The sequence below is a fragment of the Sus scrofa genome, chromosome 1 (genome assembly GCF_000003025.6).
Source record: "Sus scrofa isolate TJ Tabasco breed Duroc chromosome 1, Sscrofa11.1, whole genome shotgun sequence".
NCBI classification, from domain to species: Eukaryota; Metazoa; Chordata; class Mammalia; order Artiodactyla; family Suidae; genus Sus; species Sus scrofa.
Window position 1 is genome coordinate 108,413,776 of NC_010443.5, and position 21,279 is coordinate 108,435,054.

Consider the following 21,279-nt stretch of genomic DNA (forward strand, 5'->3'; position numbering starts at 1 on the left):
AAACCATTTGGGCTGCAGGCGCCTCTGTCTTCAAACTTTAGAAGGCTGATAGGAACCGGCAAATAAGTAACACGGAAAAACAGTGGATGTGGACACAGGTGGTTCTTAGTTTTTTTGGTTTGCAGGGGACATGGGGCAGAGAGGGAGTGTACAGTTTACCGCAAAGCAGAATTTTTTTTTTTTTTAAAGCAATGGCACTTGTTGACCTGTTTTGACTTTGAAAGGTGATTCTTTGCTCAGAGCCCCAAACCTGGTTCTTCAGGGTAGTGTCTAGCTGTGAAGAGGCAAGTGGACCTCATTTTAATAAAATCAGTGTCACAAGGGAAGACAGGATGAAGTTGCCCAACACAAGTGAGCTCCCTTAGTGCACCTGAGTGCAGGCACTAGAGGAGCTCTCCCGCCACCCCCCTGCCCCTCCAAGTCAAGCCATCTGGGCCCACATGCACCAGCAGCCCCAGCTGGCAGGGGGTCTGTAAAAACCTTCTATTACCTGTTGGCTGGCTCAGAAGGTTCATAGCTTAAGCAGGTTCATTGTCACCTAACTTTGCAACACTGAAAGGTGTTCAGAAATAATAGTCAAAAGGAAAGAGACCAGATCTTTAATGATACTTTCCATAAAAAAGATCGGGTTGGTGAAGCAGAAAAGGGGTATGGTTACAACTTAAATGAAATTGGTCACTGGCACAGTTAATCTTCTCAGCATCGGACAAACTAGGTCTTAGTGAACATAACTGCATCACAGCACGACTCGAAGAGGGCAGTCTGGAGTCCGTCGCCCTCAGACCTGAGGGGGAAAGGCATGCACCCAGTGAAGCGATGCTTAGACCTTGGACTGCAGCATGACGCCAGCACACACCCACCCCTTCCTGTCACCTGGGACCCATGCCCTGGCTGCAGGCACAGACTTTTGCTCATGAGTGTCTCCAGAGCCCGAGTGAAGAGGATACTTCAGCAACAGGGGGACGGTGGAGGTTGACGTGGGCCAAGTGTACTAAACAGACTTAGGTACACACTAAACCAGTGAAGGAGAGGCTTGGCTTTAAGAAGTAAATGTGTGCCCAGCCCCAGAAACCAAGCTGCTGAGTAGGTTCCAGAGGTGAGACACACATTTAATACAACCAGGGAGGGCCCATACACTTGCCCGGCTTAGTTGTGTTACATCTGGATCACTAGACACTGAGTAGAATCCAGTGGATAAGCACAGGTTTCTCCACCATGGAGAGAGATTTGTGTTGCCACAAACTGTTTCCATCCCCCACCTGTGCGGGAGGACTTGTGAGAGTTCTCCTGTTCCTGTTCCGAGGAGCCCTGTGACTGTGACTCGGCACAAGGCCCTGCCTCAGCGCTGCTCTCTGAACGAGAAGCCACCTGCACACTAGAGACAACACAGCACGCGGGACAAGCCCTGCAGAGCACGAAGGTCAGCTTCTGAAATAGGCATGATAAGGCTGCACAGTTAAATTTTAAAAATACAAATAGGCACATTTATATCACAAGTGTTCAAGGGCACGGTTCACATGGATCCAGTCACTCTTCCAAAGAACCTTCATGATGTCCTTCAAACACATCTGCTGAAGTAAATCAGGAAATAAAAACACGACAAAAGTCAAAGAGGAGATGTGTTATCTCCTAAGCTAACTATGCTGCCCGTGTGAGGACCACTTGCCCATCTAGTCAGCTATAAATTTGGTACAAAGGCCACTTTGCTCCATCAATACTGCCTGAGGCTTTCCTGCCACAGTTACAACTGCTGCCCATCCAGAAACTAATAATCTTAAGTGCAAATAGTCAGAGTTACAAATGTGTACCTTCTAAGCAAAAAAGCCTGGGTTCGTAGGCGCAAGATCAGACGAGTTACACGTTTCAAGTTTAATGACGTGTGGTGTTAATATATTGATACGGATCAAGTTATGTGAAACTGTCACTTTTGTTGGTCAAAAAGTCACTACCACAATTTCATGTGCCTCAACACGTCGTGTACTCTAGCATTGTAAGCCATTTTAAGTACATGTTTCCCTCTTAATTCCAGGCCCTCTATTTCTAAGCTCTAAGGCCTGAACACGCTGGTGAAGCTTTTTTCCCCTCTGGAATGGAAATGCAGACCGGTGCTGTCTGCACGCTCTGCACGTCAGTGGAACTGTCTCAGACCTGGGCAGCCCTGAGTTACATGTGGCTCCTGAGCTCTTGAAATCTGGCCTGTGTGACTGATGAACTGAGTTTTTATTTTTAATTAAAATTAACATTTAGCTAATAACCACATGTGGCCAATGGCAGCTGTACTGGGTAGCCACAAGTTTAGACATAATGATAATTCGCTCCTAGTCGTGTTAAAGTGTTTAACAGATGTCTTGCTCGGAGAAATCATGGGATTTACTCAGCTAATACTAAAGTGGAAATGGAGCCCATCTGCTCCTACAGCTTCAACTATCTGACCCAGGAGGGGAGCACCCTACTTTCCTTTACATTCATACACTTAAGAAAACCTGAACCATTTTTTCTTTTAACAGAATAAACAAGATTATTGAAAAGTGTGTTTGGCTGGCTTCACAGGAAATACATTCTGCCCCTTGTAATGACTTGTTATAAGATTGGGAAGGGAGGAAAATGAAGACTGGGACAGGAAGGGACGTGAAAATGGAGTGCTTCTATCCCGCAGGCCTAGGAGGAGCACCTTCCTCTTTTGCCACAATTGGCACATCATGCCACCAGCACCCCAAGATCAGCAGGCTGGCTTGGAGCACTTATAGAAATCAGTTACCTTCATTAGACAGGGTTCTGGTTCCAGATTTCAATTTGAGTCAAATCTAAATCATGCCGATACCTACTTTTCTTGAAAACAATTTTAAAACAAACTACTACATTCAAGAATAGAAATTACTTCTACAAAGCGAGAATATTTGCAGCTTGCTGTGTTATCAGGAGAGGCCAATGAGAGTGAAGACTCTAGTTTCCTTCTGTGGAGGCCAACCCCACAGTGTTAGCTGAAGTGTGGGTGACGGTCAGAGTCACTCTGGAGGTGAGCATCTCAACCTCAGGTCGCCAAGCAAGAAGTAAGCCTAGAGTGGACGTGCAGTTAATCTCAGTGCTGCACATGAGGGAATTGGTGCTGACTCAAAAAGGCAAAACAGAAGCCACAGTTTCATCACATTGGATAAATAACACCTGGATAACATGTAGCTGAGAATTTTTTACACTTATGTGTATTTGATCTTATTTGGACTTTTCGGTACCCCTATCATCTCCTCCATGAAAATGCCCCAAAATCAAGAAGAAGAAATAGAGTGATTCTTGAATCTGCAGTATAGGTACAACTGAACCAACAAATTTATTTAGTTAGTGCTGATAAACAGCAGCTTTGAGAGAAAACAACAGCAGCAGTTACCTGGTCTACGTAATGATGCCCTTTCAGTTATCTTTTACAAGCAAAAGAGTGATTACTGAGCGGTCACTGAAGTCTCCTGGGCCACAGAGCATGCGCACACATGATCCTTGATTTAGAGCCAACCTGATCCCCATTCCAGCTGTGAGAAGGCAGCAGGCAGTTACAGTGCTCTTCACAATCAGGAACATACCTTGCTTTCAGGATGTGAGAGTAACAAAGCATTGATGTAAATGTGCCTCAAAGTGAGAACTGAAAACATTAATATAAAAAAGTCAAATAGAACTAAGTTCTTGAACCTACATATAAAAACCAAATTATTACAACTAAAGCAGCAAATCAAAATATCTGCTGAGGTTTTCTGGTAGAACTAAAAAAAAAAAAAAAAAAAAAAAAAATTAGTTGGTGCCCATGTTCAATAAGTCACTACCATTGACAAAACTAAACCCAAAATAGGAAATTAAAAAAGTGCATAATGAAATTAAATCTTGGATCAAGTATTTATGGAAAATTGGAAATGTTTGTCCGGTATAGTTGACGAATAATGATTTGGAGGAGGTATTAAAGTTTGTCTGATCCAGCTTTGGCCTGGCGTTCCACATAAAAAAGGATGTAGGCCTTGGCCTTCACGACGGTGTCTTCATCAGTCAGGGTTACAGTACTGTCATTGAAATGGAACCAGCGACCTTCGTGAGTTGCATATGCTGTGTAATGTCCAGAACCAACCCTGTAAGGAAGAGTCAAATGATCAAAGAAAAAGACTACAGAAATCACAAAAGGATCTGTGCTACCATCTAAATTGTCAGATATACCAGAAATTTTACGAAGTATCATAATTAAAGAATAAATTCTAGAGGCTTGCCATTTAAGCTGGCTGATTGAGCGCACATGTTTATCTTCTCAAATGACACTGAAATGGCAAGGAATATATTGACACTGGAAAACAGGGAAGAATGCCATGGACTGACCAGAAATTGAGGATTTCGTAGAACACATAAAGCAGTGTTCACACAGATTAATGGAGAAACTCAACAGCAAAGGAGCACTCAACCTAACAGGCAGAGTCAAGGGGTGTGGAAACATGGAAAACTGAGGAGCAGATTTCCCATCAGAGCTTGGAGGAAACCCAAGCATAAGGCAGAAATCTGCCTCCAAGGAAGCGCCTTCCCTTCTGCTTTGGCCATCAGAAGCTTTCTCTCCCCATGACCCACCACTCAGACACATGAAGCCCTGCATCAGTGCTCCCAGTCAGGTAGGGGAAAGCAGGCAGGTAGAACAGGAACCTTCATAAACTACTAGGAAAACCCTTACCATTTACCAAGAACAATCAGTCTCATCGGTTAGGATGATTCTAAGTAAAGCAAAAATCATGAAAGAGAAGTGCCAGGAAGACCAGTAAAACAGTTAACCACAGATGAATTTAATGCAGAAAAAAAAAAACCAAAAAAAAAAAACCCCTTTAAAAATTAGTACACCAATGGTTTCAAGAGGATACTGCAACCATACAACAAGAACAGGTTGTTAGGAAAAAGTTATCAGAAAAATATGATCACTGGAATTGCTGCTGTTGCTCAGCAGGTTAACAACCTGACATAGGAGTTCCCATCATGGCTCAGTGGTTAACAAACCTGACGAGTATCCATGAGGACTCGGGTTGGATCCCTGACCTTGCTCATTAAGGATCCGGTGTTGCTGTGAGCTGTGGTGTAGGTTGCAGAAGTGTCTCAGATCTGGCATTGCTGTGGCTCTGGCGTAGGCTGACAGCTACAGCTCTGATTTGACCCCTAGCCTGGGAACCTCCAAATGCCACGGTGTGGCCCTAAAAAGGCAAAAGACAAAAAAAAGAAAAAAAAGAACTTGACGTAGTATCCATGAGAATGTAGGTTTGATCCCTGGCCTCGCCCAGTGGGTTAAGGATCTAAAGTTGCCACAAGCCACAGTGTTAGTTGCAGATGTGGCTTGGATCCGGTGTTACTATGGCTGTGGTATAGGCCGGCAGCTGCAGCTCCAATTAGACCCCTAGTTCGGGAACTTCCATATGCTGCAGGTGTGGCCCCAGAAAGAAAAATAGGATTGTCACAATATAAAAATGTCATGGAGGAGCTAATCTTTTTTTTTTTTTTTTTTGGCCGTGCCCCAGGCATGACAAAGCTCCCAGGCCAGGGAGCAAACCCAAGCCACAGCAGTGACAACACCAAGTCCTTAGCCAGAAGGCCACCAGGGAATTCCAAATCTTCAGCTTGGCTACAGATGAACCCAAATTAGTGATCTGTGAAAAAAAGGTCAGGCAATCTTCAGAAACCAAGAGAAAGAAATCACTAAAGAATAGTTAAAATATATGAAAGATCCAGGAAATTCATTATACATTAATAAGGGTTCTAGAAAAGAGAATGGAGAATGGCATGAAACAAACATTTCCATAAGTGCAAGATACCAGACTAAGAGTGTCCCTGTCAACTACCAGATACATGTGATGTGATTTCTTAGGTCCAATTAAGATCCTACAACCTTCCAAAGAAGGAAAAACAGAAATGAGACTCAGACATGCAGTGGACTTGTCCTTTATAGATATGAATGGTTATAAATGGCTGTAAAGGGGAAAGGATTTCCAGCATGGATTGCCAAAGTCTGAAAGTAAGTAAAACTGCCATTCTCAAGCAGACCAGAAAGCAGAAGGTATATACCCCTAATGCAGACTTTAAGGGAAAAAAAGTAATCAGGATGTTATTTACCAAAATAAGAAATGTACCTTTATAGCAGCTGATATTGAAGTAAGTTATTCTAAATAATTCCCATCTCTGCCCTCCCCCCATGTAAATATCAATTGGCCAAGGAAATCCACAGTTTTTTGGAGTAAAGACTGCTCAGGGAGTTCCCGTCGTGGTGCAGTGGTTAACGAATCCGACTAGGAACCATGAGGTTGCGGGTTCGGTCCCTGCCCTTGCTCAGTGGGTTAACGATCCGGCGTTGCCGTGAGCTGTGGTGTAGGTTGCAGACGCGGCTCGGATCCCTCGTTGCTGTGGCTCTGGCGTAGGCCGGTGGCTACAGCTCCGATTCGACCCCTAGCCTGGGAACCTCCATATGCCGCAGGAGCGGCCCAAGAAATAGCAACAACAACAGCAAAAAAGACAAAAGACAAAAAAAAAAAAAAAAAAAGACTGCTCAGGATTTTGTGGACAAGAGACTGGTTCTGAACACTGCGCTCAGATGAACCTTTCTCTGTTTTGCTTTTTTGCACCTTCTCTTCATGTTTTGCAGCATCCTCTCAGGAACGTTCTTTCCCACCAAGATTGAAGGAAAAAGTTCTACTTCACCCCCTTTAATGAATCTGAATCCATTGCTTAGGAGTTTGGGGAGAGTTATTGAGAATGGTACAAAATTGCCCACCCTAAGAAGCCCACTGGCACACTCACCCAGAACCATGGTGCACCACCACCGCGGCAAGGTCATACAGGCAGTTCTCCGGGCCACTGTTCTCAGGCTGCAGAACAAGGAAGAAGGTGTGGCAGGACTGAGTTAGCAGAAGTGGGCAATGACATCAGCATCTCCCTACCTCAGTGACCTCTACCCTCTCTCTGAGAAAAGCCATCTTTTTTAGCAGGCTAACAGAGGTAATTACCTTACCTCTAGCAAGTAGCATTTCATGTCTAGGCCTCTCAGGGGAAATTCTACATATGTATCAACTTTGTTTCGTAAATATGCAGTCCAGTGAAATCTCTTCAAATGTAAGCATAGCACCTGGATGAAAGAGAATGACAAAATTATAAAGGCCTAATTTACCTTTCAATCAAATTAACTACTTGGTATTAATGTTTCTTAAGTAACATTTTGGGCAGCTTCCAGTTTTTCTTTTGATTCCTGATACTGGTTTCCTCCAGGAATACCTTATTATGATACTGTCATTTATAATAATATGTATCTAGTCTTTGTCTCCTTTTCTGGCATGGAGCTCCTAAAACCTGGAAGTTTCTAGTGAAGAGAGCCATAAAGGTATCCTTTTTATGTTAATGAGGTGAGGGGCTTGTTGCCAGGAGAGCCAATGGAAAGGTGAGAGAGCTGGAACTTTCAGTCCCACCTCCCTGATGGCCATGAAGGGAGAGGGACTAGAAGTTGAAGGATCAGCAATGGCCTGTGATTTAATCAGTCTGCCTGGGTAATGAAGCCCAAAGGGCAGGGTTTGGAGAGCAGCCAGGTTGGCGTGCTCTTCCACGTGCCATCATGCCAAGCCCCAGATTCCACAAGAACCGAAGTTCTGTTCAGGATTTTGCCCCTGTATCTCTTCATCTGGTCGTTGATTTGTATCCTTGAATATCCTTTGTAATAAAATGGTAATCTGGTAAGTAAACGGGTTTCCCAAGTTCTGTGAGCTGCTCTAGCAAATTCATGGAACCTGAGGAGGGTGTCATGGGAACCTCTGATTTAGAGCCAGTCGACTGGACCACAAGTACAGGTAACAACGTGAACTTGCAACCAGTGTCAATCTGTAGATGGTCGTTCAGCAGCAAACATAAAGTAAATGCCTGAGCTTGTTACTGGTATCTGGTGTGGAGGGCGAGCTGGTGGGACTGAGCCCTTAACGTGTGGAATCTGATGCTGTCTACAGGGAAACAGTCAGAACTGAGTTGAATTGTAGGACACCCACAGTGTCAGAGAACTGTTGATGGTGTGGTGAGAAAATGCCCCCCTCCACACATTGTAAACTGTTATCAGGACACATTTACTTAGGAATTCTCAAAGGGTTTACTTATTAGCTTTACCAAAATCCCAAGGGACCAATGTAGAACAGATCACACAATGTAAAGTTAGAAAGATAATGTGGGAGTTCCTGTCATGGCACAGCAGAAATGAATGTGACTAGGAACCATGAGGTTGTGGGTTTGATCCCTGGCCTCGCTCACTGGGTTAAGGATCCGGCATTGCCATGAGCTGTGGTATAGGTCACAGATGCACCTCAGATCCCGCATTGCTAAGGCTTTAGCATAAGCTGGCAGCTGTCCTCCAGTTGGACCCCTAGCCTGGGAACCTCCATATGCCGCAGGTGTGGCCCTAAAAAGCAAAAATAATAATAATAATAATAATAATAATAAGTAATTTGTCTTGCAATTAATCATATGTACCCCCCCCCAAAAAAAACCTGCATTATAATTTGAAACTCGGCACGTACCTTGGGTAGTTTTTGGATCCAAAACTTTTTAGTGGACTTTTGTTTCTTCTTGCACTTGTGGCACATATATAACTCTGTCTCATCAAGTTCTTCTAAGTCGGTAAAACTGCGAAGACAATCTAAAACGAAATTGATTTTGGCAGCATTCAAACAGGATGCCTTTTATAGAGACAGTGTACTGTAGACAAAAAGGACTATGAACTCTGAATAACTCAGATTCAAATCTCAGCTTTATTAGTAGCGAGGTGACCTTGGAAAAGTCAGCCCTTCTCAGTTGCAAAATGGAGACCAAAAAGAGTCTACACTGAAGAACGGTGGTGAGGGAGAGAAATAACACATATGATCTACCTAGCATCATGTTTAACATCTGGTGATGATCAATTCACGAGAGATGGTATTATTGTTACTGGATTTATTACTGGTAACAAAAGAATTAATCTGGATAATTCTGGTTTTAAAAAAAATGGTTCCCTAATGAAATCAAAGTTCAAACAGCAATTTTTTCTCAGTATCTTACATATGAAGAAACAAAGCCCCAGGTTCATTAAAAAGTCAAATTTAGGTCAAACATTTTCAGTCATAACTTATTAAAAAATAAACATAGATTACAGAAGCCTGCATTATTGACCTTCCTACTGTATCTCCAATCAATCTTTTGTTTCTTACTCTACTCACAATCCCCTAGATAAACCAAGGCGATATTTTTTTTCTTTTAAAGATTTTACTGTGTAATCTGAGGTTTGGTAAAATTTGGCCCCAAGCCAGATCCAGCCACCTGGTTTTGTAAATAAAGTTTGGAACATAACCACACTGACGGGTTTATACACTCTGTGGCTGCTTTTACACTGTAACAGCAGCACTGAGTAGCTGTGACATAAACCTTATTTGCTATAAAGCCTATAATTACCATCTAGTCCTTGATAGAAAAATTTTGCTGACTTCCAGTACAATTGTAATATATTCAGAAGTCTGTATGAAATATATTTTTTTAAGAGAAGAATATGAATGCCTTTGTACCTATCACTCTGGTGCAGGAATGGATTCTCTCCAATCCTTGAGAAGCTGGATTTCATGTGAATGGCATTCCCTAGAGTTGTACAATTGGCAGCCTGGGCGACAGCCCTATTAAGAGCTTCCTGTGTGTCTGTTCCCAATCAACCCTCCTTCCAGTCCAGAAGTAGTCATTATCCTGACTTAACTGTTTAGTCATTTCTTGGCTTGTCTTTATAGACCATATGTATACCTTTATGCATCTTTAAACAATACAGTGTTTGGTTTGAGAAGCTGGACAGCAAGCACAAACCTAGCTGTATAAGAAAAGGCAACACTATCTCTGTATGCAGTCTTCAGGTCAGAGTCAGCCTTGGCACTTGAGAGTGTAAGAGCCCCCTTGGGGAAGCTGCAGGGGCAAAGTCTAGCAGGGCTTAGGTGTGGGCAGGCTTCTTTCACTCTTTTATTTTTTTTCCTCATTTTTTAAAGGGTTACTCAAGTATAGTTGATTTACAATGATGTGGTAATTTCTGCTATTCAACAAAGAGTTTTAGTTATATGCATATCATTCTTTTTCAGATTATTTTCCCATATACCTTATAACAGAATATTGGGTAGTTTCCTATGCTATACAGCAGGGCCCAACTGACCATCCATTCCATATACAATAGTGTGCATATATGTCAATCCCAAACCCCAATCCATCCTTCCCCCAGTCTGTCCCCTTTGGTGGCCATAAGTTTGTTTCTGAAGTTTTTGAGTCTGTTTCTGTTTTGTAAATAAGTTCATTTGTATCATTTTTTTTTAGATTCCACATATAAATGATAGCATATAATGTTTGTCTTTACTGGCTTACTTAGTATGATGATCTCTAGGTCTGCCTATGTTGCTGCAAATTGGATTATTTCATTCTTTATGACTATATTCACTCATTCCTCGGCCGATGGACATTTAGATTGCTTCTATGTCTTAGCTATTGTAAACAGTGCTGTAGTGAACACTGGGGTGCATGCATCTTCTTAAATCATGATTTTCTCTGGATATATGGTGAGCTGGATTCTACCCAAGTCAAATCAATGTGTGGCCAGGGGGCCCATGTACTCTTAACTTTTTAAAACATACCATATGGTATCACTTATAACTGGAATCTAATACATGGCACAAATGAACCTTTCCTCAGAAAAGAAAATCATGGACTTGGAGAATAGACTTGTGATTGTAGAGGGGGAGGGGGAGGGAGTGGGATGGACTGGGAGCTTGGGGTTAACAGGTGCAGACTATTGCTTTGGGGATGGATTAGCAATGAGATCCTGCTGTGTAGCACTGGGAACTATGTCTGGTCCCCTATGATGGAGCATGATAATGTGAGAAAACAGAATGTATACATGTATGTGTAACTGGGTCACCATGCTGTACAGTAGAAAACCAGCTATAATGGAAAAAAACAAAAATTATATAAAAATAAAACATACCTGACATATTAGTTTCAGGTGTATAATACAATGATTAAATATTTGTATATATTGTAAAATGAACATTATATCCCCATGACTTTTTAAGTACTAGTTTGACTCCCTTTACCCACCCACTGATTTTGGCACCCGTGAAACTGTTCTCTATCTATGAGCTTGTTTTTGTTTTTTAGATCCCATACCTAAGTGAGATTATATGGTATTTGTCTTTGTCTGACTTATTTCACTTAGCACAATGCAACAAGATCCATCCATGCTGTCCCAAATAGCAAGATTTCATTCTTTTTCATCTGGCTGAATTATATTCGTGTGTGTGTCTGTCTGTCTGTCTGTATGCCTGCCTGTCTCACATTCTCCCTATCCATTCATTCATCAGTGGTCATTTAGGTTGTTTCCATTATCAGGGCTATTGCAAATAATGCTGCAGTGAACAGTGGGGCCCTTTTATCTTTTCAAATTAGTGATTTCATTTTCTTTGGATAAATAGCCGGAAGTGGAATTGCTGGATCATATGGTAGTTCTATTTTTTAATTTTTTGAGGAACTTGCATACTTTTCCATAGTGGCTGCACCAATTTACAGTTCCACCCATAGTACACAAGGGTTCCCTTTTCTCCACGTCCTCACCAACACCACTTGTTATTTGTTGTCTTCTTGATGATGGCCATTCTCAGAAATGTGAGGTGGTATTTCTTTGTGGTTTTAATTTTTGTTTCCCTGATACTTAATGATGTTGAGCATCTTTTCATATACATGTGCATGTCTTCTTTGGGAAAATGTTCAGATATTGTGACCATTTTTAACAGCTGATTCTTGAACTATACAGGTCTGAACTGTGCAGGCACACTAATATGTTGATATTTTTCAGTAGTACTATGTAGTATACGGTTGGTTGAATCCATGGATACAGAGGAACCGGGGATATGAAGGGCTGACGATAAAGTGTATGTGGACAAACAGTTCAAGGATCAACTGTAATCAGTCATTGTTGTTTGCTACTGTGTGAGGTTTTAAAAGTACGTATATTGGACATTAACCCCTTATCAGATACAAGATGCAAGAAGCAAATACCTTCTCAGCAGGTTGCCTTTTCATTATTTCCTTTGCTGTGCATAAGGTTTTTACTTTAATGTAGTCCTACTTGCTTATTTTTGCTTTCGTTGCCTTTGCTTTTGGAGTCAGATCCAAAACACCATCACCAAGACTGGTGTCAAGGAATTTACTGTGTGTTTTCTTCTAGAAATTTTAGGGTTTCAATTCTTACATTCAGTCCCTTTAATCCATTTTGTGTTAGTCTCTGTGTAAGATAGTGGTCCATTTTTCAAAACACCATTTACTGAAGACATTGTACATCTTTCCCCATTGTACATCCTTGGCTCCTTTTTCATAAATTAACTGACCATATTAGCAATGGTGTATATATGGGCTCTCCATTTTATTCCATTGATCCATTTATCTGTTTTTGTGCCAACATCATACTGTATTGAAGACTTGTAGCTTTGTAGTATAGTTTGAAATCAGGGAGCATAATACCCCTAGCTTTGTTCTTTTTTCTCATGATTGCTTTGGCTATTTGGGGTCTTTTGTGATCCCATGCAAATTTTAGAATTACTTGTTCTAGTTCTGTGAATAATGCCAGTGCCACTGATATTTTTATAGGGACTGCACTGAATCTGTAGATTGTCTTATACCACTGATTCTTCCAGTGTGTGAGCACAGTGTATCTTTCCATCTCTTTGTGTCGTCTTCAATTTCTTTTGAAGTTTCATTTTCCACTATATCCACTTGGATAGGTTTTTTTAAAATTATTGCCTTTTTTTTTTTTTTTTCTTGTCTTTTTAGGGCTGCACAAGCATATGGAAGTTCCCAGGTTAGATATCGAATCAGAGCTGTAGCTGCCAGCCTATACCACAGCCACAGCAACGCCACAGCTCATGGCAATGCTGGATCCTTAACCCATTGAGTGAGGCCAGGTATTTAACCCACATCCTCATGAATACTAGTCAGGTTTGCTAACTGCTGAGCCACAATGGGAGCTCCCCACTTTGAGAGTTTTTAACATAAATGGAGGCTGAATTTCTCAAATGCTTTTTCTGCATCTATAGACATGATCATGATTTCTATCCATCATTTTGTAATTGTGGTATATCACATTGACTGACTTTGAGATGTCAAACCATCCTTGCAGGTTTATTTCAGGATAATAATTGATCAGGATAATATGATCATTTTAATATATTGTTGGATTGGGTATGCTAAATTTTTTGAAGTTTTCTGTGTTTACATCAGGGATATTGTCCTGCAATTTTCTTTTCTTTTTTGTGATGTTCTTGTCTGATTTTTGGTGTCCGGTAATGCTAGCCTTGTAAAATGAATATGGAAGTGTTTCCTCTTCTATTTGTAGAAGAGTTTGAGAAAGATTATATTCTTTTTTTTTATAGGAATTTATTTATTTATTTATTTATTTATTTATTTTTGTCTTTTTGCCATTTCTTGGGCCGCTTCCCGCGGCATATGGAGGTTCCCAGGCTAGGGGTCGAATCAGAGCTATAGCCACTGGCCTACACCAGAGCCACAGCAATGCGGGATCCGAGCCGCGTCTGCGACCTACACCACAGCTCACGGCAACGCCGGATCCTTAACCCACTGAGCGAGGGCAGGGACCGAACCCGCAACCTCATGGTTCCTAGTCGGATTCGTTAACTGCTGCGCCATGACGGGAACTCCAGATCATATTCTTCTTTGAATATTTGGTAGCATTCACCAGTGAAGCTGTCTGGTCCCAGAGTTTTGTTTCTTGGGAGGCTTTGATTACAGGTTCAATTTCCTTATTATTCATCAGTCTGTTCAGATTTTGTTTTCTTCATTTGTTTTTGTTTCTTCATGACTCATTCTTGGTAAGATATATCTTTCTAGGAACTTAGCCATTTTTTCTATGTTGTCCAGTTTGTTGCTGTATAATTGTTTATAGTGGTCCCTTATGATCTTTTGTATCTGTGGTATCAATTGTAATGTCTACTCTTTCATTTCTGATTTTATCTATTTGAATCCTCTTTTTTTGCTTGGTAAATCATAGCTAAAGGTTTGGCAATTTGGTTTATCTTTTCAAGGAATAATGGTTCTTACTTTTATTTATCTTTTCTACTGTCTTTTTAGTATCTAATTCATTTATTTCTGCTCTGACCTTCGTTATTTCCTTCCTTTCATTAATTTTGGATTTCATTTGTTCTTCTTTTCCTAGATCCTTAAGGCATAAAGTTCTTTGAGATTTTTTTTATTTCTCCAGGTGGGCATTTATTGCCATTAATTTCCTTCTTAAAGCTGCTTTTGGAGTTCCCATCATGGCTCAGAGGTTAACGAATCCAAGTAGAAACCATGAGGTTGCGGGTTTGATTCCTGGCCTTGCTCAGTGGGTTAAGGATCCGGTGTTGCTGTGAGCTGTAGTGTAGATCGCAGATATGGCTCGGATCCTGCGTTGCCATGGTTCTGGCGTGGGCCAGAGGCTACAGCTCCAATTAGACTCCTAGCCTGGGAACCTCCATATGCTGTAGGAGCGTCCCTAGAAAAGGCAAAAAGACAAAAAAAAAAAAAAAAAAAAAAGCTGCTTTTGCTGTATCCTGTAAGTTTGGTATGTTATATTTTCCTTTTCAATTGTCTGAAGGTATTGATTTCTCTTTTGATTTCTTCTTTGACTTACTTGGTCAGTAGCAAGTTGTTTTACTCCACATGTTTGTGATTCTTCCTGTTTTTCTCTTGTAGTTTTATTTTCATACCCATATGATTGGAAAAGATGTTATGATTTCTTTCTTCTTAAATTTACTAAGACTTGCTTTGTGGCCTAACATATGATCTGCCTGGGGAATATTCCATGCATAGTTAAGAAGAATGAGTATTCTGTTGCTTTTTAATGGACTTCTGTGTATATATCTGCTAAGTTCTTCTGATCTAATGTGTCATTTAAAGGCTATTTCCTTACAGATTTTTTATCTGGATGATTTATGCATTGATATAATTGGGATATTAAAGTTCCCATTATTTACTGTATTGATTTCTATTATTTTAAGTCTATTAATATTTACTTCCTATGTTGGGTGCCTAAATTATTTGCAAATTTTACATCCTCTTCTTGGATTGATCCCCTTTATCATTATGTAACCCATCTTTGTCTCTTATTAAAAAAAATCTTGGAGTTCCCGTCGTGGAGCAGTGGTTAACGAATCCGACTAGGAACCATGAGGTTGCGGGTTCGGTCCCTGCCCTTGCTCAGTGGGTTAAGGATCCGGCGTTGCCGTGAGCTGTGGTGTAGGTTGCAGACGTGGCTCGGATCCCGCGTTGCTGTGGCTCTGGCGTAGGCTGGTGGCTACAGCTCCGATTCGACCCCTAGCCTGGGAACCTCCATATGCCGCGGGAGCGGCCCAAGAAATAGCAACAACAACAACAACAACAACAAAAATTAAAAAAAAAAAATCTTTGTTCTAAAATCTATTTTGGGAGTTCCCGTCTTGGCTCAGTGGTTAACGAATCTGACTAGGAACCATGGGGTTGCAGGTTCGATCCCTGGCCTTGCTCAGTGGGTTGGGGATCTGGCATTGCTCTGAGCTGTGGTGTAGATTGCAGATGTGGCTCAGATCCTGCATTGCTGTGGCTCTGGCGTAGGCCAGCAGCTACTGCTCCGATTGGACCACTAGCCTGGGAACTTCCCTGTGCCGTGGGAGCGGCCCAAGAAATGGCAAAAAAGACTAAAATAAAATAAAATCTATTTTGTCTGATATTACTCCAGCTTTCCTTTGGTTTCCATTTATATATGCAAAATGTTTTTCCATCCCCTTGCTTTCACTCTGTGTGTCCTGACATCTGTAGTAAGTCCCTTTAATGCAGTATATACACACGTCTTTCTCTTTTTCTTTTAACTCAGCTGCTCTTTCAATTGGAGAATTTCGTCCATGTACATTTAAACTAACTACTGATAGCTATGTACCTACTGCCATTTTGTTGTTTTCTGACTGCTCTGTAGTACCTCTGTGTTCCTTTCTTCTCTTGCTCTCTTGCTTTATAGCTTGAAGACTCTGTTTAGTGATATGCTTAGATTCTTATTATCCTTTATGTATCTATTGTAGTTTTTTGTTTTATGGTTGCCATGAGGCTTACATATAATATTTAAGGCTTAAAACATGTATTTCTAATAATGTATTTTAAATTGATAACATCTTAAGTTTGGGGTTTTTTTGTTTTGTTTTTTGTTTTTTGTTTTTTTTTTTTTTTTTGCTTTTCAGGGCTGCAACTGCAGCATATGGAAGTTCCCAGGCTAGGGGTCGAATTGGAACTGCAGTTGCCAGCCATAGCAGTGTGGAAGCCAAGCTGCGTCTGCATCCTACACCACAGCTCACTGCAGAGCTGGATCCTTAACCCACTTAGCAAAGCCAGGGATCAAACCTGCATCCTCATGGATACTAGTCAGGTGTGTAACCTGCTGAGCCACCATGGGAACTCCTTGAGTGCTTTCTGAAGTGCTATTCCCCACCCCCATCCACATGTTATGTTTTTGATGTCATATCTTTTTATCTTGTGTATGCCTTAACTATTTTAGTTAGTTATTTTTACTACTTGTTTTAACCTTCATATCTGCTTTTTAAGTGATTAATCCACTTCACTTTTACTATATATTTACCTTTAACAGTGAGATTTATACTTTTTTGTTACTAATTAGTGTAAACTTACTAATTCTGTAAGTTTATTTTAAACTTACAGAAATCTCTTTAACATTCCTTGTAAGATCAGTTTAGTGATGATAAACTCCTCTAAGATTTTGCCTCTCTGGAAAATTATCTCTCCTTCAATTATGAACGATAATATAATATTCTTCTTGGAAGTTCTTTTCTTTCAACACTGAATATACTCTGCTACTTCCTGGGCCTGGAAAGTTTCTGCAGAAAAATTAAGATTTTCTCCTTATTTTTATTTATTTTATTTTTTGTCTTTTTAGGGCCGCACCTGCAGCAATGGAAGTTCTCAGGCTAGAGGTCTAATTGGAGCTGTAGCCACTGGCCTACACCACAGCCACAGCATTATGGGATCCAAACTGCGTCTGCTACCTACACCACAGCTCAGTGCAATGTCAGATCCTTAACCCACTGAGCAAGGCCACGTATCAAACCTGCATCCTCATGGATGCTAGTCAGATTTGTTTCCCCTGAGCCACGATGGGAACTCCTGATTTTCTTGTTTTTAAATTTTGACACTTACAATGTAATGTGTTTCTCTGGAATCAACTGATTTGGAACTCTCTGGATTTCCTGGATCTGGATGTTTTGTCTCCTTCCCCCAATTAGGGAAGTTTGCAGCAATTCTTTTTATTTTTCTAAATTTAATTTTATGTTGTATTATAGTTGATTTACAATGTTGTGTCAGTTTCAGGTGTGTAGCAGAGTGATTCAGCTATACATAAACATATATCCATTCTTTTTCAGATTCTTTTCCCATGTATGTTAACACATAATATTGAGTAGTTCCTTATGTTAGTGAGTAGGTCTTTACTGATTAACTGATATAGTAGTGTGTGTGTGTCTGTCTGTTAATCCTAAATGTCTAATTTATGCATCTCCACCACCTTTCGCCTTTGATAATTATGTTTCTTTTCAAATCTGTGAGTCTTTCTTTTGTAAATTTGTTCATTTATAGTTTTTTTCAGATTTACATATAAGTGATCTCATTTAATATTTGTCTTTCTCTAACCTACTTGGTATGATAATCTCGAGGTCCATCCATTTTGCTGCAAACGGCATTATTTCATTCTTTTTTATAAGTTAGTAGTATTCCACTGTATATATGTACCACATCTTTATCTATTCCTCTGTTGATACACATTTAGCTTGCTTCCATATCTTGGCTATTGTAAATACTGCTGCCATGAACACAGAGGTGCATGTTTCTTTTTGAAATATGGGTTTCTCCAGATATATGCCCAAGAGTAGAATTGCTAGATCATATGATAACTCTATTTTTAGTTTTCCACAATACTGTTTTCCATAGTGGTTGTACTAATTTTCATTCCCACCAAGTGTAGGAGGGTTCTCTTTTCTCCACACCCTCTCCAGCATTTATTGTATATAGACATTTTGATGATGGCCATTCTGACTGGTAAGAGGTAGTACCTCCTTATAATTTTTTTAAATATAATTTTATTGGAATATAGTTGATTTACAGTATTGTATTAGTTTCAGGTATACAGCAAGTGAGTCAGTCATACACATAAATATATCCATTCTTTGATTCTGTATAGGTTATCTTTTATCCCATATAGGTTATACACACTTTTCAGTGATTTAACTGTGCTATATATACAGTAGGTTCTCATTAATCATCTATTTTATACAGTGACGTGTATATGTTATTCCTACCCTCCTAATTCTTCCCTCCCCCCCAGTGGTTTCACCTATGGTAACCATTAGATTGGTTTTGAAATCTGTGAGTTTGTTTTTTAAATGAGTTCTTTTGTATCATTTTATTAGATTCCACATATAAGTGATATGTGACATTTGTCTTTCTCTGACTTCACTCAGTACAATAATATCTAGATCAACCCATGTTGCTGCAAATGGCATTATTTCATTATTTTTTGTGGCAGAATATCATTCTTTTGTATATATGCAGCACATCTTCTTTATCCATTCCTCTGTCAGTAAACATTTAGGTTGCTTCCATGTCTTGGCTATTGTAAATAATGCTGCAGGGAACAATGGGGTGCATGTATCTTTACATTTACAAACTAGAGTTTTCTCTGGTTATATGCCCAGGAGTGGGACTGTTGGATCATATGATAACTCTCTCTCTCTCTCTCTCTCTCTCTCTCTCTCTCTATATATATATATATATATATATATATATTTTTAAGGAACCTCCACACAGTCCTCCATAGTGGCTGCCCCAATTTATATTCCTACCAACAGTGTAGGAGGGTTCCCTTTCTCCACACCCTCTCCAGCATTTATTATTTGCAGGCATTTTGATGTTGGCCATTCTGGCTGGTATAAGGTGGTACCTCATTGTAATTCTGACTTGCATTTCTCTAGTTATTAGTGATGTTGAACATCCTTTTCATGTGTTTTTGGCAATCTCTTTGTCTTTTTTGGAGAAAGGTCTGTTTAGATCTGCCCATGTTTTGTTGTTTGGATATAAAACTCCATCAAATTTTTGTATATTTTAGAGAATAATCCTTTATCAGTCACTCTGTTTGCAAGTATACTGTCCCATTCTATGGGCTGTCTTTTCACTTTTCTTTTTTTTAATGGTTTCCTTTGCTGAGCAAAAACTTTTAAGTTTAATTAGGTCCCATTTGTTCTTACTGTCATTATTCTAGGACTAGGATCAAACAGGATATTGCTACAATTTATGTTAGAGTGTTCTACGTATGTTTTCCTCTAGAAGTTTTATAGTATCTGGCCTTACATTCAAGTCTTTAATTCATTTTGAGTTCATTTTTGTGTATGGTGTAAGAGAATTTTCTAATTTCGTTCTTTTACATACAGCTGTCCAGTTCACCAAGCACCACTTATTGAAGAGACTGTCTTTACTCACCATATGTTCTTGCGTCTTTGTCATAGACTAGTTGACCACAGGTGCCTGGGTTTATTTCTGAGCAGAAAGCCCAGATTACTGTCCCACTAATCTATAGTTCTGTTTATGTGCCAGTACCATACGGTTTTGATGATGGTACCTTTGTGGGATAGTCTGAAGTCTTAAAGCCTGATTCCTCCAATTCTGTTTTTCTTTTTCAACATTACCTTGGCTATTTGGGGCCTTTTTTGTTTCCATAGAAAATCTAATTTTTTTTTGTTCCAGTTCTGTGAAAAATGACATTGGTAATTTGATAAGGATTGCACTGAATCTGTAGATTGCCTTGGGTAGTATAGTCATTTTGACAATATTGAGTCTTCCAATCCAAGAGCATGGTAAACCCATCAGTTTGTGTCATCTTTGATTTCTTTCACCAGTGTCTTATAGTTTTCAAAGTACAGGTCTTTTGCCTCTTTAGGTAGGTTTATTCCTAGGTATTTTATTCTTTTTGATGTGATTGGTAAATGGGATAGTTTCCCTAATTTCTTTTTCTGATCTTTCATTGTTAGTATATATAAATGCAATTGATTTCTGTGTATTCATTTTGTATCTGAAACTTTACCAAATTCATTGATGAGCTCTAACAGTTTTCTTGTAATGTTTTTAGGATTTTCTAGGTATAGTATCATGTCATTTGCAAAAAGTAATAGGCTTACTTCTTTTTTCCAGTCTGAATTCCTTTTCCTTTTCTGTGAGTGCTGTGGCTAGGACTTCCAAAACTATGTTGAATAGTAGCAGTGAAAGTGGACATCCTTGTCTCTTTCTTGATCTCAGTGGAAACACTTTCACTTTTTCACCATCGAGGATGATGATAACTGTGGGACTATCATACGTGGCCTTTATTATGTTGAGGTAGATCCCCTTTACACCCTCTCTCTGCAGAGTTTTTATCTAATATGGGTGCTAAATTTGGTCAAAAGCTTTTTTTTACAATGTTGTGCCAACTTCTGCTGCACAGGAAGATGAGCCAGTCATACATACTTTCCTTTTCTTATATTATCTTCCATCATGTTCTATCCCAAGTGTATTGCATTTTTAAAGTACAATACTGGTGTGCTAATATGGAATTTTAAAAAGCTGCTGCCTAGTTCTCATCACTTAATGCTGTGACTTGGGTGTTCAAATGCATGTACTCATCTCCAAATGTTTCATTTCTTACCCACCTAAATGTACATGTATTCACAGTATCTAATTTAATGGCTTCAAATACTGTATATATACACATTTGACTAGTTCATTTGGTATGTTCACTAGGATATCTAATATGTGTTCAAAACCAGATTCCTGATGCCAGATACCTATCCCCCCAAAGGGTTCTTCTTGTGGTTGTCTTCTCTCAGTGAAATCCGACTACATTCTAAGTATACTATAGTCATCCTTGAGTTCTCTCATTTTCACTTCTGACCCATCAACAAATTCTTTCAATTCTATCTTCAAAATACATATGGAATCTGACCACTTCTTACTACATCCACTACTAGTACTGTGGTGTGAGCCACCATAATTTAATGCATTAACTATTTATGCTACTGCTATCCCTGGTAAGAAAGAAATCCTTTCAGCTTTTCACCATTCAGAATGATGTCAGCTGTAGGTCTCTCATATATGGCCTGTATTATGTTGACGTATGTTCCCTCTATCCCCACTTTCTGGAGAGTTATC

General features: G+C 39.8%; 1 protein-coding gene across 7 annotated transcripts in view; it reads right to left on the reverse strand.

The window, feature by feature from the left end:
• USP3 (ubiquitin specific peptidase 3) overlaps positions 583-21,279 on the reverse strand; it is a 101,254-nt gene continuing 80,557 nt past the window's right edge. For all 7 annotated transcript variants that reach the window (XM_021094087.1, XM_021094102.1, XM_021094093.1 and 4 more), the window contains 4 exons: positions 8,544-8,662; positions 7,004-7,117; positions 6,793-6,860; positions 583-4,106 (listed from right to left, as the gene is read on the reverse strand). In XM_021094087.1, the coding sequence (XP_020949746.1) occupies positions 3,941-4,106; positions 6,793-6,860; positions 7,004-7,117; positions 8,544-8,662 (467 nt within the window). In that variant the 3' untranslated portion in view covers positions 583-3,940. The remainder of the gene's footprint in view (positions 4,107-6,792; positions 6,861-7,003; positions 7,118-8,543; positions 8,663-21,279) is intronic.